This window comes from Penicilliopsis zonata (genome assembly GCF_001890105.1).
Source record: "Penicilliopsis zonata CBS 506.65 unplaced genomic scaffold ASPZOscaffold_2, whole genome shotgun sequence".
Lineage (NCBI taxonomy): Eukaryota > Fungi > Ascomycota > Eurotiomycetes > Eurotiales > Aspergillaceae > Penicilliopsis > Penicilliopsis zonata.
This window is the reverse complement of record NW_019208912.1, coordinates 1382350-1396092: the sequence shown is the minus strand read 5'-3', so window position 1 is coordinate 1396092 and position 13743 is coordinate 1382350. Positions and strand designations below refer to the sequence as shown.

The 13743-nt window shown below is 52.3% G+C and overlaps 6 protein-coding genes across 6 annotated transcripts; 3 read left to right on the top strand and 3 right to left on the bottom strand.

Moving 5' to 3' along the window:
- The first annotated feature begins 231 nt into the window (after positions 1 to 231).
- Positions 232 to 1048, top strand: ASPZODRAFT_128669 (hypothetical protein). Its single transcript, XM_022722084.1, has one exon. The coding sequence runs from the start codon at positions 333 to 335 to the stop codon at positions 696 to 698; it is 366 nt and encodes a 121-aa protein (XP_022584574.1). The 5' UTR covers positions 232 to 332; the 3' UTR covers positions 699 to 1048.
- Positions 1049 to 1388: 340 nt separating this feature from the next.
- On the top strand, positions 1389 to 2888 carry ASPZODRAFT_128663 (hypothetical protein). The gene is made up of 4 exons (XM_022722083.1): positions 1389 to 1600; positions 1677 to 2184; positions 2245 to 2354; positions 2414 to 2888. Exons 1-4 carry the CDS (start codon positions 1459 to 1461, stop codon positions 2563 to 2565), a joined length of 912 nt encoding a protein of 303 aa, XP_022584573.1. The 5' UTR covers positions 1389 to 1458; the 3' UTR covers positions 2566 to 2888.
- Positions 2889 to 3348: 460 nt separating this feature from the next.
- On the top strand, positions 3349 to 5743 carry ASPZODRAFT_89864 (hypothetical protein; the record flags this gene model as incomplete). Its single annotated transcript, XM_022730372.1, has 8 exons — positions 3349 to 3497; positions 3564 to 3712; positions 3777 to 4151; positions 4211 to 4422; positions 4482 to 5088; positions 5142 to 5256; positions 5317 to 5437; positions 5596 to 5743. 8 exons carry the CDS (start codon positions 3349 to 3351, stop codon positions 5665 to 5667), a joined length of 1800 nt encoding a protein of 599 aa, XP_022584572.1. The 3' UTR covers positions 5668 to 5743.
- A 474-nt stretch (positions 5744 to 6217) lies between these two features.
- Positions 6218 to 7886, bottom strand: ASPZODRAFT_128660 (hypothetical protein). The gene is made up of 3 exons (XM_022722082.1): positions 7092 to 7886; positions 6551 to 7032; positions 6218 to 6477 (listed from the first exon to the last, which is right to left on the bottom strand). The coding sequence occupies exons 1-3, from the start codon at positions 7879 to 7881 to the stop codon at positions 6277 to 6279; spliced, it is 1473 nt and encodes a 490-aa protein (XP_022584571.1). The 5' UTR covers positions 7882 to 7886; the 3' UTR covers positions 6218 to 6276.
- Positions 7887 to 8677: 791 nt separating this feature from the next.
- ASPZODRAFT_13159 (hypothetical protein) lies at positions 8678 to 11385 on the bottom strand (the record flags this gene model as incomplete). Its single annotated transcript, XM_022722796.1, has 2 exons — positions 8678 to 10498; positions 10570 to 11385. 2 exons carry the CDS (start codon positions 11383 to 11385, stop codon positions 8678 to 8680), a joined length of 2637 nt encoding a protein of 878 aa, XP_022584570.1.
- Positions 11386 to 11958: 573 nt separating this feature from the next.
- ASPZODRAFT_128657 (hypothetical protein) lies at positions 11959 to 13712 on the bottom strand. Its single transcript, XM_022722081.1, has one exon. The coding sequence runs from the start codon at positions 13648 to 13650 to the stop codon at positions 12451 to 12453; it is 1200 nt and encodes a 399-aa protein (XP_022584569.1). The 5' UTR covers positions 13651 to 13712; the 3' UTR covers positions 11959 to 12450.
- Between the last annotated feature and the right edge of the window lie 31 nt (positions 13713 to 13743).

Genomic DNA, 13743 nt, shown 5'->3' with positions numbered 1-13743 from the left:
TAGTATTAGTGTTGAAGAGGATTGATTAGTTAGTTTATCTATCACTATGAAATTATCTAGGATATACTAGACTTTATACTAGACTTTATACTAGACTTTATACTGGGTTCTATTGATTTTCTATATTATGCCTATTTAATCTTAGTAATCACTATATATAGAGACAGCCATAACATTACAGATTATTAGTACTTATATTGAATCAATATATCAGTTAATATTTTTTAGACCAGTCACTTGGTATATAAAGAATATAATCCTCTATCTCCTCTATCTCCTCTTCCTCATTACTAGTATATATAGATCTTTTATTCTATTTATATCTCTTCAAAATGAAGAGAACTGGCACTGATATAGATAACCCATCGGAAAATCTATCAATACGCTTCATCCAAGGCATCAAGAACCATTATCTCAGTGACTCGCAGAGAACGGATTCGAAGAGATTCCATGATAGTTCTCTAGTGCTTAACCATAGCATCTCGCTATGCTTTGGAGCTGGAATTTTTGGTTTCTTGATTCTGCTGTTGCCTGAGGCTTCGGGGACTAGCAGCATCCTGAGCAAGAGGATTCACCACTGCAAACAATCTATCCAACATTTCAATGAATCAATCAACTGCAGGCTGCAAACCCAGAAACGAACCTTGCTGGTCTTCCAGGCAGAGTCGCTTCCATGGCTATCACGCATTTTCTGCTAACAACATATAAACCACTATCCAAGGCTGTTCCGATATAACCGCGGCTCAGACGCAGAGCTCCTCTGGGCATCGAGCATGCGGTTCCAGCGAGGATGACAAGAAAGAGGCGGCGTGGTCGGAGAGTTTCTCGACGTAGAACTGCGCGCTGGCGGTCTCTACATCGTCACAGATATGGAGATACGTGCGAAAATCGAAGGCATCCTTGACTCGTACTAGACCCTGGAGGTCTCCTGGTTATTGCTGATCTCCATGGAATAAACCATTTTGGCGGGAGGATGCCAGTTTAGAATATCAGTGCCGTTGCATGGATAATTCTGTCCTACCATAATGACTGTAGAATAATCTCGGTTAGAAGCGGCATCTCATCAGTCAAGACAATATCTAGTGAATATATATCTTAACGAGGACATCAATTTGTCGTTCTGAATCCAACAGCTGACTTGACCAAGGTAGAGAATTCCTATAGACTTGTGCTCATAGCAAAGTACCGGAATGGATCGTCTTATCGGCATTGTCTCATTCAGACAGCATAAGACGAGCTCAAGATGCGGGGTCAAGATGAGAAATCAAATCACACGGCCTGATTGGAGATAAAAAGAGGGAATATACGTCTACTTATCTCTACTATGCATTGTTAATTGAATAGGTTTCGTTCTAGACAGAGGTTACCCCTCAGTCAGCTATACTCGTGTCAAAAGAACTACCCCGGCCAACAGGTTGATTCTTGACTGGCTATTTTGTTTAAAACATATCTTGAACGATGGAACAAGATTATCAGATCTTCAAGCTGGGAGACTGGGAGCTCCAGAGTGGAGAGAAGATCCCAGACGCCCATCTGGCATACAAGACCTTTGGCGACCCCAAGTCCCCTGCCATCGTCTATCCCACCTGGTTCTCGGGAGGTGAGTTGCGTTGGAATACAGCCAAACGTGGTGGAAAGAGAGAAAACAAAAAGCCAACTGACTATGATGGAATAAGCCATCGCGGACAATGTCTGGCTGGTCGGCAAAGACAAAGCTTTGAACCCCAGGGAGTTCTTCATCATCATCACCGCCCTCTTCGGAAACGGACAGTCGTCGTCACCGTCGAACCAGAAGCAGATCGAGTCCGAACCCGTGCCGTTTCCCAAGTGTTCCTTCTACGACAACGTTCGGGCGCAGTATACCCTTGTGACGCAGCATCTGGGCATCACACACCTGCGGGCAGTGATCGGGTGGTCGATGGGAGCCGCGCAGACGTTCCAGTGGGCGACTCAGTACCCGGATTTCATGGATCTGGCGATCCCCTTCTGCGGCTCTGCCAAGACCTCGGTGCACAACCAGGTCTTTCTTGAGGGAGTGAAAAGTGCCCTGCTGGCTGCTAAGAAGACTGTTTCTGCTGGCTCGGGACTGATCGGTCTTTCCAAGACCGGCGAGACGGTCAGGGTCTGGTCGGCGGAAGAGAAGGAACTCGGCCTGAAAGCTTTTGGAAGAGCGTATGCTGGATGGTAAGAAGACTAATCGAAACCCGCTTGAAGAAGGAAATACTGATTGCAAATCTTAAACAGGGGGTTCAGTCAAGCGTTCTATCGGGAGAAACTCTACGAGACGGTCTTGGGATACAAAGACCTGGAAGACTTTATGCAGAACTTCTGGGAAAAATGGGCTTGCTCGAAGGGTGAGAACTTCTCCTCCATCAGAAACATCAAGGCCGACAACGCTCATTTGGACGAACAGAGCCGGAAAACCTTCTTGTCATGCTCCAGACCTGGCAAAATGGAGATGTTTCGCTGCAGGGACCATACAATGGGGACTTTGAAAAGGCGATCGCTTCCATCACGGCCAAGACGCTGGTTCTACCGTGCAAGACAGACCTCTATTTCCCGTAAATACCCACATTCTGCTATCGCCATTCCGACATAGTGATACTAATCGTTTCTAGCCCTGAGGATTCTGAATATGAGGTCAAATGTATGCAGCCGGGTATCGGAACGCTGAACGCCTTTCCTTCTATCTGGGGCCGTAAGCAGATTGTCTTCTAAGAGATCCTGGAGATCACCCGAGCTAATAGTATTATTCATTGCAGACTGGGCTGGAGGCCCTGGAGACAACAAGGACGATGTCGAATGGCTCGATAAGCAGATCGCCGCATTCTTCCGCGACAACGCAGATCGGGGTGCAGGGGCAGAAGATGCTGTCGAAAAGAGCCTAGATGGGTTGAAATTGTAGAGAATACTTTCCTCGCGAAGCTGTTTGTCTGGCGAGTCTTGGTTTAGCATCAATGAATGAATGAATTTATTATTGAGCTGTTGTTTCACTCTGCCCAGACATGACTAAGCAATTTGATTATAATCACATGATTTTGGTATGCTTAGTCATGCAGTCGGGCTCAGGCAGCGATAAACGACCAGACTTTAATCCTTGAATCTTCCCTTCTACTCTCCAACATCTGTTCGTTCGCTCTCTTTTCACTTCTTTTGCCTGTTCTCCATCTAGTACTCTAATATTGTATTAATTTACTTCTTCATTTCTGTACCCATCTCTGTACAACTGTCTCGCTGATCTTGATTCCCTTTTTTTCTTGTCCGTCCGTATCTGAACGAGGCCTGAATTACCGTACCTGCAGCACCCAACACGCGCCCAGTCAGTCATCCAGTGCACAGCAAGCGAAGATGGCGACACCACCCGTTCGACAGTGGGGCGTGACTCCCCCCATCTCAACAGCTCTGCCTACGGCCGAGGAGCTCAGCGCAAACGACGACTTGATTGCGGAACTGAAGAGCCAGAATAACTTTGAGAGTCCTGCGGAGACTGAGCGGAGGTGAGCTGATGATTGCCAACGGTATGGGGTTTTGTGTGTCCTCCTGGCTAAGGTGCTTCTTTCCAGAAAACAGTCGCTTCAGCTTATCCAACGCGTCACCATCGAGTTCGTCAAGGAGGTCAGCCGCAAGAAGGGATTGACGCCTGCCGCCGTGGAAGCCGCCGGCGGGAAGATCTTCACTTTCGGTAGCTATCGTCTTGGTGTTTATGGTCCTGGTAAGTGCTACCATAGCAGCTGTGAGGTGTCCTTCCAAGCGCTAACCCGATTCTCTACGATCAGGTTCGGATATCGACACCCTGGTGGTCGGGCCTAAACATGTCACAATAGAGGATTTCTTTTCTTACTTCCCTACAATCCTAGAGAAAATGGCGGCGCCAGGCATGATCGAGAAGATGACACCGGTCCCGGATGCGTTTGTTCCCATTATTAAACTCGAAATGGCTGGAATCAGCATCGATCTGCTCTATGCCCGGTTGATCGTCCCCTCGGTCCCGATCAATCTTGATCTGAGGAACAACGACTACCTCCGAGGCCTGGATGAGAAGGAAGTTCGATCTTTGAATGGCACTCGAGTGACCGATGAAATCCTGGAGCTTGTTCCTCAGCAGAAGACGTTCCGCCTCGCACTTCGGGCGATCAAACTTTGGGCTCAACGTGAGTTCCTTGTCCTATCGCGTCTCTTTCCGTGTATCGCTCACATATTATCGAAACAGGCCGCGCTATCTACGCAAATATTGTCGGTTTCCCGGGTGGTGTTGCGTGGGCCATGCTGGTCGCTAGGGTTTGTCAACTATACCCTCAGGCAACTGGGTCTGTGATTGTGGGCAAGTTCTTCCGGATCATGAACAAATGGGCGTGGCCGCAGCCTGTTATGCTGAAACAGATCGAGGATGGCCCTCTCCAGATGAAAGTCTGGAACCCAAAGGTAAATCGAGAAGCGAAGCTGAATACCCTTTGTTCCTGTCCTCTTCTAACGCCACGCAGATTTATCATGGTGACCGTTTTCATTTAATGCCCATCATTACCCCCGCGTACCCTTCGATGTGCGCGACTCACAATATTTCCCTCTCGACCAAGGCCGTCCTGCTTCGTGAACTCCAGCGCGGTGGCGACATGGTTGATAAAATCTTTTTGAAACAGCTCAGCTGGAACGACCTCTTCACCCGGCACTCCTTTTTCACGTCCGACTACAAATACTACCTCAGCATCACTTCCTCGAGTAAAACCAAGGAGGCACAGGCTGTCTGGTCAGGTTTGGTCGAATCAAAGCTGCGCCACCTTGTTGGGGCTTTGGACCGGAAATCGACCATTGCCGTCGCCCACCCATTCCCCAAAGGGTTCGAGAGAATCCACAGTGTCTCCAACGATCAAGAGGCAGAAGCCGTCAAGAATGGATCTACCCAGTATCAGTCAAAAGACACCAAGACGGAGACTACGGACGAGACGAAAGACATTGCTCACCAGGCGGCTGCTGAAATGGGTGCCGAGGATGCCGCAGTCCCAGACCCGCACATCAAAGCGGAAAGCGATAATCGCACCATCTACACTACCACCTACTATATTGGTCTAGAGTTGAAGCCCTTGGAACCAGGTAGGGATAGATAGCATCTCACCTCTTCTGACAGACTACTGACTCGGTTTAAGGTGCCTCCAGATCTCTGGACATCTCGACCGACGCGCAGATTTTCAAATCAACTTGCACGTCGTGGACAGGCTACCAGCCAGGCATCAATGATCTCGCAATCACCCATGTTCGCAAGTGAGTCTTGGCAACCCTTATCGCATGCTTGTCTGCAACATCCTGACTATGTACAACCAGCTTTGATCTGCCCGAAGACGTTTTCCAACCCGGCGAGACTCGGCCTGTTCGCCCCAAGAAGAAGGTCGTCAGGAAGACAACCGATCCGGCTGCCCAGAAAAGAAGCATTGATGCTCTCGACGTAAGTTTTTACACGATGGTGAAACGGAGACTGCAGCAGTCAAATAATATATCATGGAGGGGACGGGCGATACCCTTCAGGCAACACGCAGCAATTGCTCGGCAAGTCTGTAGCTTCGAAAAGGAATCACTAATGGTGATTTTTCTTTGTGATACTAGGACCCTACTCAAAGTGATGCCAAGCGTCAACTCACGTCGAACGGAATTCCCAGCGCCGCCACTCCTGCATAAAAAGTCATGACCAGAAAAACAGGCCGCCTGTATCGCATTGGGGCTGGTTCCCCATATCCACCGCATTGGTCTCCCATATCTACTACTATTACTGCTACTACTACTACTACTACTACTACTACTACTACGACCAAGATATAGCCCCATATGGGTGTCTATGTTCTTTTCATACGCCCCCAACTCATGTCTCCTGACTAATTCTGACTTCTTTTTTTTTAACCTTGCAGCTAGCGGCTGATATAGTGACTCGCGCTCTGCCAGTGATGAGATACCACCAAAAGCTCGGGTCAGAAGCAACCAGGTTGGTACTCTTTTTTTTTTTTTTTTTTCCCACTCTTCGACGCAGCAGAGCATCTCTCTTCCACTCCAAAATCACCCTTTGCCTGACGACCACACCCACTGATCGAGTGTTGTTCTTGTTTTCCTTCTCGATCGCAAGTACTGTGGGATCTTCATAAAGTGTCGTAAATGTACATAGGTCGCCTGGACCGTTTCTACGGGCTTCCTCTCGGTCTTGCCGTTTAGACAATAGTTTCAACTAGTCAATGATACTCGTTCTGGCCTTGGTCATTTCTATTCTACCATTATAACTAGATCGATACTACATGATTAGTACCACGCCTCCACTAACTCGCACAGCGTCTCTTCCACCCCAACATTCCCGGGAAAAACGACAAAAGGCACACCCCGATGCCGACTGGTATCCTCATCACATCGCCAAAGGGGTACACCGGGAGCCGCCTGGCCTACTATTGTGGCTCGCTTGAAATTCAGGCCTTTGGTTGCCGCGTCGGAAGAGGTGATGCCGCCCTAATTCGTCAACATCCATAGTTCCAAGGACTTGTTCCCCCCCAAAGATGGAGACACTGAGCGTAAAGCTTACCTTTGCGATGATATATCTCGGTCGAACCTCTATCCGCTGCAGCACACTGACCAGGGCTCGCGCGACGCTCGACCCGATGGCAAGCGAGGACAGGTCGTCCGCCCCCGTGATGAGCGTGCGGCTGGTCATGACGAGCGTGTCGTGGCCTGCGCGTAGATATCCCTCGACGGAACGGACAGTCTGATCGATGACTTTCTCCGCGGTGCTCTCTTCCGAGGCAATCAGGTCCGCCACGTTCATCTCGATGATAGCTAGGCTGGCCGGGTCTGTTGGGGGCGTTTTCCCGCGTCGGTCGGTGAGGACCTTGAGCTGCGCGGTCGTCTTGGGCACATACGAGCCTGCGATGATTAGGCCACCGGTCTCGCGCGGGCGGGCGAGCTGCAGCTCTGCAGCTGTGATGGGCGGTTTGGAGCGGATGCCCAGCCGGGTCGAGACGAAGGCGGCCCCCGTTCGGTACAGGTAGTGTTTTCCATGTGATTCGGCTGTCCATCAATATTTCATAATAAAAATACATGATATTTTCTCAGGGGCTGCGACATACCCAAGAGTAATCCTGCAACAAAGACATGCATATCCGACTCGGCCGCCGCGTTGACAATCACCACAGCCCCGCGAGGAACGCCCATGAGCTTGTGGAAAACAGCGTCAGGGCCCCCGACGCGTATATCCTCGAGAGTGATGGACTGGATCTGTTCGGTGCTGTCGAACCGCCCGGGGGCCTTTTCACGAACGTAGTCGCGCAGGTTGGAGCTCGAGTACCCGAACGAGGCGTCACGGGCGAACTGCGTCTTGCCCGCGGGGACGAGCCGGTCGTCCGCCTCAGCGACGTAGTGGACGTCATCGATCGTGAAGCGCCCACCCTGGAAGAAGAAGGGGGCAAGCACCCAGGCGTCCGCGGCGCCGAAAACTTCCTGCGCGACGTCCGCCTCGAGCGGGAAATGGCCGCGCAGCGTGCTGTCGCCACGGAGGACGATGTCCACTTTTTCCCCCGTCTGGGAGGCTGCGGCCGCCACATTCGTGCAGATCGTGTGGAGGAGGGTCTCGGCCTCGCGTGGCGGCAGGGCGCGCGAGTTGGTGAGGATGAAGAACCCGCGCGAGGCGGGCTGAGCCTGGAACTCGCACACCAGCGTCTCCACGTCCCACACAGCCAGCACGGAGATGTCGTGGCAGGTCTGCGTGCCGGTCGGGTCGTCGTCAAGTACGACCAGCCGGTTGACGCATGAAGTGGCCAGCAGCTGGGAAATCTGGTCTTGCGCGTCCGAGGCATACTCGGTGGGTAGGGCAGCGAGCGTGCTCTGCCGCGATAGAACGGGATATTCACGAGGTGTCATCCTGAATCAGTCAGTCATTGATCTGGGTATTGTCTTTCCTTTTCTCTTCTTCTTCTTCTTCTTCTTCTTCTTCTTCTTCAAAATCTAGAACCTACTTGACTGCGATAAGGCGTCTCTAAACTCCAACAAAGACTGATCACTGACCACTGACGCCGAAATGCAGAAAGAAGAGGCCAGTCCAAACAATTGAAGGGAAAATACCGAATACACAAACGTCCGTTATATCGAATCTGAAAGTACTGAATCAATTGTAGATGTGCAGTGCTGTGCAGGATCTTATATCAGACAGGTGCGGGGATGCTCCGCCACAGTCGGAGAGATGTCCGGAAGTCTCATACCAGGTGGGAACAGACAAGGAATAACTTCATTAGAGCTTCTTTATGCTATAAGAAAAAGGCCGTGAGCGGCTCGATACACTCAGGAAAGCTGGGAAGAGAAAACACCACCGACGCCGGGACATGTGTCGACCATATGCAAGTTTCATCAACGACAAAAATAAAAGCAGGGAAGCGAGTGAGTGGGTGACATGGGATGCTGTAGGATGTAATCCCAAGACTGATTGCAAAAGGGAAAAAACAACAGGGGGAGAGAAGAGAAAAAGAAATGCCAGTCCTTCGTTATACTATCCCAGTCGTAGTGGAAACAATAGCAGATGCGCAAGATGACGATAGAGAAGGAGGGAAAAGATAGCCGGTATTCATGAGACGAGTGGGCGTGAAAAAGGAAAAGAAGGAAAGAAAGAAAGAAAGAAATAAGGAAATGCTAAGAATGAGAGCAGAAGAAAGGCAGGGTCAGCTTATCCGACGACACTCCGGAAGCTCAGGGCTTCAAGGAAGCCGCCGAGGTCTTCCTTCAAGACTTCAACCACGCAGTGGTCGAAGCTGTCGATCCGGACCCGCGCATTGGTCTCCTGCACGACTTCCTGGAAGGCGATACCGAATCGATTCCGGACGAGGTGTTTGTTGCCTCGCGGGTCTCGCTCGTCTTCCGAGTCGGAGTCGGAGGAGGAAGACGAATCCTCCTCGTCCTCTTCCTCGGTGTCCGCAGCTTCATCTTCGTCGTTTTCCTCTCGCTCTGCTCGTTCAGCAGCGCGTTTGGCACGGCGTTCGGCCCGCTCTTTTTGCTTCTTCTCTTTGGCTTCTTTCTTCTTGCGCCGCTCCTCCTGGCGCTTTGCGAGCGCTGCAAAATCCACCACGCCCCCGCCTCCGCCGGTGCCCACCACCACGTACAAGCCCCGATCTTCGTCTAGACCAGCTAAAACGAGAGGGGTACCTGCTGCGCGCTTGCGGCCAAACTTGGTGCTATCACCCCGCTCCTGTTCCTGCACTCGAATCGCCTCGGCGATCCAGAGGGCTAGCTTGGTCAGTGCGCCCGGGTTCGTGAACAGCTTCACATCCGGGCCGTCTTTAACGACTGCGATGCGGAATGCCCGCAGATGACGGATTTGGTGCTTCGAGAGCAGTGATGTTCCGGTGCGGAGAATGGCCTGGTGGAGATGCTGGGCGAGTGGGAGCGCCTCAACCAGGAGGGTGGGCGATTCCGACGTCAAGGAGAGAGCATCGTAAGCACTCCAAAACCGTGGGAGGAGGTTCGCCAGGTCCGACTCGGACGAGCCTTCAATGCTCTCCGAGGCGTGGGCTCTCCTAGCCGCCCGGGACGTCTGCCAGGAATCCCACGACGCAACCTCGTGGGGGCCGACTTCGAGGATGGCGCCCACGATCACGCCTACGTCAGTCGCGGAGAGACAGGCCTTCCAGCCCCAGCAACGTATGAACCCCCAGCCCTCCCGCGAGCTCGCATGGCCCGACGCCTCGGGTGGGACCAAGCCATCCAAGCCGTACATGGGCGCGTACTTGAGAAGGCGCTGCCGTAAGACTCGCTTCAGTTCCATGTCCATATGCGTGTAGTTCTGATGGCACTGCGTCAGACTGATGCCCATCTTAGCCAAGAGCTTGTGGAGCCTCTTCCGGCCATTCTCTGTCCATACATGCAGCCTCGACGCGAGGTACGGGCTATGCAGCATGCTTTCGTAAAGCGACCAGTGCCGAACAAGCAAGAACCGGGGTTCCGGAGATAGACGGATGGCCTTGTCTGCCGGAGACCGCGCCGTGGTGGGGATGACGCCGGTAATCTCCCCTCGTATATCGCGATCTCGTTCATGGGGGTCAGGTGGATTTAGACGGTGCACTTCATCTCTGAGAATCTGCCGGATTCGTTCTCCTCGCTCGCCGCCCCAGCCCGCTGAGCCTCCAGACTCGGAGGCATTGGATATCCCTACGCCAGTCATAGTGCGGCCACTCAGCTCCAAGCTTGAAACGCCAACAATGGCTAGCCAGAGCAGGTCATTGTCTTCACGGCCCAGTTCCGAAGCAAGGGAGTACACAAGGGACGAGATTGGTTCGGAGTACGATGTCCCTAAGGAGTAGTAGGTCTGCAGGATGTGTTCGTGTTTCCGCTTCAGTTGGAGCAGTCGTCGTCTTAGAGACCGTGATGAAGGCTGCTTGGGCTGGGCGGGAGACAAGCCATCCGATACAGGGGTTGCAGAGCGCGAGGAATTAGACGAATCCAATGTAGTACGACGTCGATGACTCGGCGACGAGATTATAAAGGAACCCTGCTGAGACAAACATGTTAATTTCGCAATGGTCACCACAAGAAAAGAGGAATCCTCTGTTCTCTGCGTCATACCGAATCACTTCTCCTCCGTTGACGTGGAGGCGCATCCGCATCGTCCGATTCCTCTTCGTCCTCACGGCCAGACCAGGACTTGCGCTTTTTCGACTTTTCCGACGACTCGTTCGCTGCACCGAGCTCATCGTCCGAACCGTCATCGTCATCGTCATCATCATCATCCACTTCAGGCATATCTAACAGCGCGTAGTATGCTTCCCGCTGGGACGCCAGCTCTTCCTCAATATCCCCGTCGTCATACACAATAATCCCGCCATTCCCAGCGGAATAGGCCTGCGTGATGCAGCCCTTGTCGACCCCACGCGCCTTTCGCCGTAGAAGACTCGCGTCCGTCTCACCGGCATGCTGTTGTATCGTCTCTGCCGCCTCCCCAAACACATTGCCGAGATTCCACGGCCGGCGCGCGTCAAACACCCAGACCTCGACACCACCGGCGCCCTCCTCCCCTCGCGACTCATCTCCCTCCCGGCCTTCCTGTTCTTCGTCCCCCGCTCCGACGCTCAAGCATAGAATCTCGCCGAGATCCACCAGCCCGCCGACACCCAAGCACACAACCACCCCGCCGCTGCCTCCCTGGTCTGTCCGCATGGGCTTGACCAGCTCCTCGCCCGCCCGCGCCAGGTCGCCATACCCGGCCACCGGCTGGATCTTATGCGGTATATAGTCGCGTTTGAGTAGGGCGGTGAAAATCCGACACGCGCACAGGGCGTCCGGCTCGAGGGCGACGAGAATCAACACCGGCGGCGACAACGGATGATGCGACCGGAGCAGCTGTAGGTAGAGATGCGATATAAGATGGCGAGGAAGATACATGTTTCCGTTTCGTTTCCCTGGTTCGGTCTGTATCGTTCGTGTGCTAAACCAAGGGTTGCCCAACTCGAGGCCTATTCCAGGCCTCACAACGCGTAGTCTGTCAACAATTAACAGGAACCAAATAACAACAATTAAACACAAAACCCCGAGAAAAGAAGAAAAACAAATAAAATAATATATCAATACGGTGGAGGGAGCGGTGGGGGAGGGGGATTTTCAACGAGGGTCCTGGGCAAGGCCTGTGAAAGTGCTTTTGGTGAAGGCGCGGGTCCCTCCAGACAGACGCGTCGAGGACGTGCCACAGCGGAGAAACACCAAACCGGTTCCTCTCTCATAACTCGGCGTTGATGCCAGCAACGGCCTGGACAGGGCCCCCTGCGGGTTGATCTGGAGGGTTAAAGCTAGGAAATGATGGGCAGGTCTTACAATCGAGTTGGTCTGTGGAATATTGGTCGTGTGTCGTCTGTTGTGTGGTTTTATTTTAACCCGACGGCAATGGGATTGATTCGGACCAGCTTTCAGGTACTGCTTGATATTTTGAAGCAAGTTACTATTACTCTCGAGTTATATGAAGAGTATTTCAGCACGTATATTTGTCTATACCTCTGGTGGCAGCTATAACTAGTCTATATCTAAGAGCTGTCGCAATTGAGGCATTGAACGGCAAGCATTAGGCAGTGGGAGAAGAACACCAATCTCCCATGAAGAACCGACAGAGCACTCCGTCCGTATACGACGATATCTTAGATAGTAATTCGCTACCAGGTAAGGTCCATGGCGTCTTCGGTCACTCGGCCAATGGCTCTGAAGCGGAGCCATCCCTAGCATTAGGATACCAGGTTGAGACCATTCCGGGTTCAAATATGCACCAGCTAGCACTTATCATTATGTGATTTGCGACGCAGATTTTTTTTTTTTTAAAAACAAGGTCTGGGTTTCGATGATAATAGGAATAATAATAATCTTCATCATACTTGACGCTCTTATATTTAACGTTGCAGTATGCTGTAGTAGAGGGCAGGCTGAGCAGTCAACTCAGCAGGGAAATTCGGGTTGGTATTAGGATCAAGCTGAGGTCCTGCCTAAGATTGATCCAGTAAGCCAGACGGCGATGCATGCGCCTAGCACCGAGACGCCGATGGCGCGTTTCTCCCAGCTTTTCTCGTCGGACATTTTGGTTGCCCCGGCGTTCCTTCGCTGAACAGTGCGTTGGGGAGAGATGTGTTGCTGGTTTTCAGTAGTCTGGTTATTGTCAAGGAACGATTGGTAGACTTGGTCGCGTTGGTGCCATTTTTCCACCAGGCGCGCGATCTCGTCCAGATCCTTTTTGAGGGAGCCCGGCTCGGTCACATTGCCGTCTTCCACCTCGACATTTTGCACGTTTCCGAAGAAGTCGGCCACGGTGCGGAGACGGCCCTCTTGCTCGCCGCCGGGGAACAAGTCCCATCGCAGACCGGGCTGGGAATGGATCTTCGATTCGTCGTAAGAGTCGAACAAGTCTCCCAGCGTTAGCTTCGAATTCGCGCTGGTAACCTGATTCTCAAGGAATTCTAGCACGTAGTATGTCCACCGGTCAATCACCGCCACGCCGACGTCGTTGTCCGCGTGGTGCGAATAGGACGACTGGTCGAGCGCGCTGGAGCCCGTGGCAATGATGTTGGGGGAGTAGAAATGGGTGTACATGGTATTCGCCTGACACGTGTCGATCATGAAGAGCAGCTCATTGTACCGCTTCTTCTCCCACATCTGGCCGAACGCATCTGCCAAATCCCACGCCCCGATCTCTTCGGAGTCCTGGAACTTCAGGAACCGGTCCCCCCCGTGGCCTGTCATGTATACCAACACGTTGCTCCCGGCGTCCGACCCTAGACGTTTGCTCCGCGGCACGTCTTCGTCGAGCCGATCCGTCAGCAGCCGGATGAAATTCTCGACAGTCACCTCGTAGCCGCGATAGTCCACCTCAATGTTATCTCCGTACAGGTCCACTGCCCGGTCGGCGTTGCTGTACACGGTCCCTGGAAAGGCATTTCGGGGGTTGCACGCCATATCATCCGGCAGCATCAGAATGATCTGCGAGTCCGGAATCCCCAGCCGCTTGACGGTCCGGTAAAGTGACAAGACATTGGCGAGATGGCGGTAGTTGAACCAGAAGCGCGAGGTGGACACCAGCACCGCCCAGTTCGACGTGTGTTCGGCTGCGACGGGCAGCACCACCAGCAGACAGACGAGACAGACCGCCTGGACGAGAGTATTCGAGAAACGCATGTCGATCTAAGTCATAACCTATCGTAGAGGCTCGTCTAATGTGGTAATTAAAAAAAAAATAGCAGAGAAAGTAGTGAGTGTATCTAGCAGTAG

Coding starts and splice junctions, on each gene's coding strand:
- ASPZODRAFT_128657 (XM_022722081.1), bottom strand. CDS start 13,650: ATGCGTTTCTCGAATACTCTCGTCCAGGCGGTCTGTCTCGTCTGTCTG.
- ASPZODRAFT_128669 (XM_022722084.1), top strand. CDS start 333: ATGAAGAGAACTGGCACTGATATAGATAACCCATCGGAAAATCTATCA.
- ASPZODRAFT_128660 (XM_022722082.1), bottom strand. CDS start 7,881: ATGACACCTCGTGAATATCCCGTTCTATCGCGGCAGAGCACGCTCGCT. Junction 7,033..7,091: donor TGTTGCAGGATTACTCTTGG/GTATGTCGCAGC, acceptor ATTGATGGACAG/CCGAATCACATGGAAAACAC. Junction 6,478..6,550: donor CGAGATATATCATCGCAAAG/GTAAGCTTTACG, acceptor TTGACGAATTAG/GGCGGCATCACCTCTTCCGA.
- ASPZODRAFT_128663 (XM_022722083.1), top strand. CDS start 1,459: ATGGAACAAGATTATCAGATCTTCAAGCTGGGAGACTGGGAGCTCCAG. Junction 1,601..1,676: donor TCCCACCTGGTTCTCGGGAG/GTGAGTTGCGTT, acceptor TGATGGAATAAG/CCATCGCGGACAATGTCTGG. Junction 2,355..2,413: donor AAAATGGGCTTGCTCGAAGG/GTGAGAACTTCT, acceptor TTGGACGAACAG/AGCCGGAAAACCTTCTTGTC.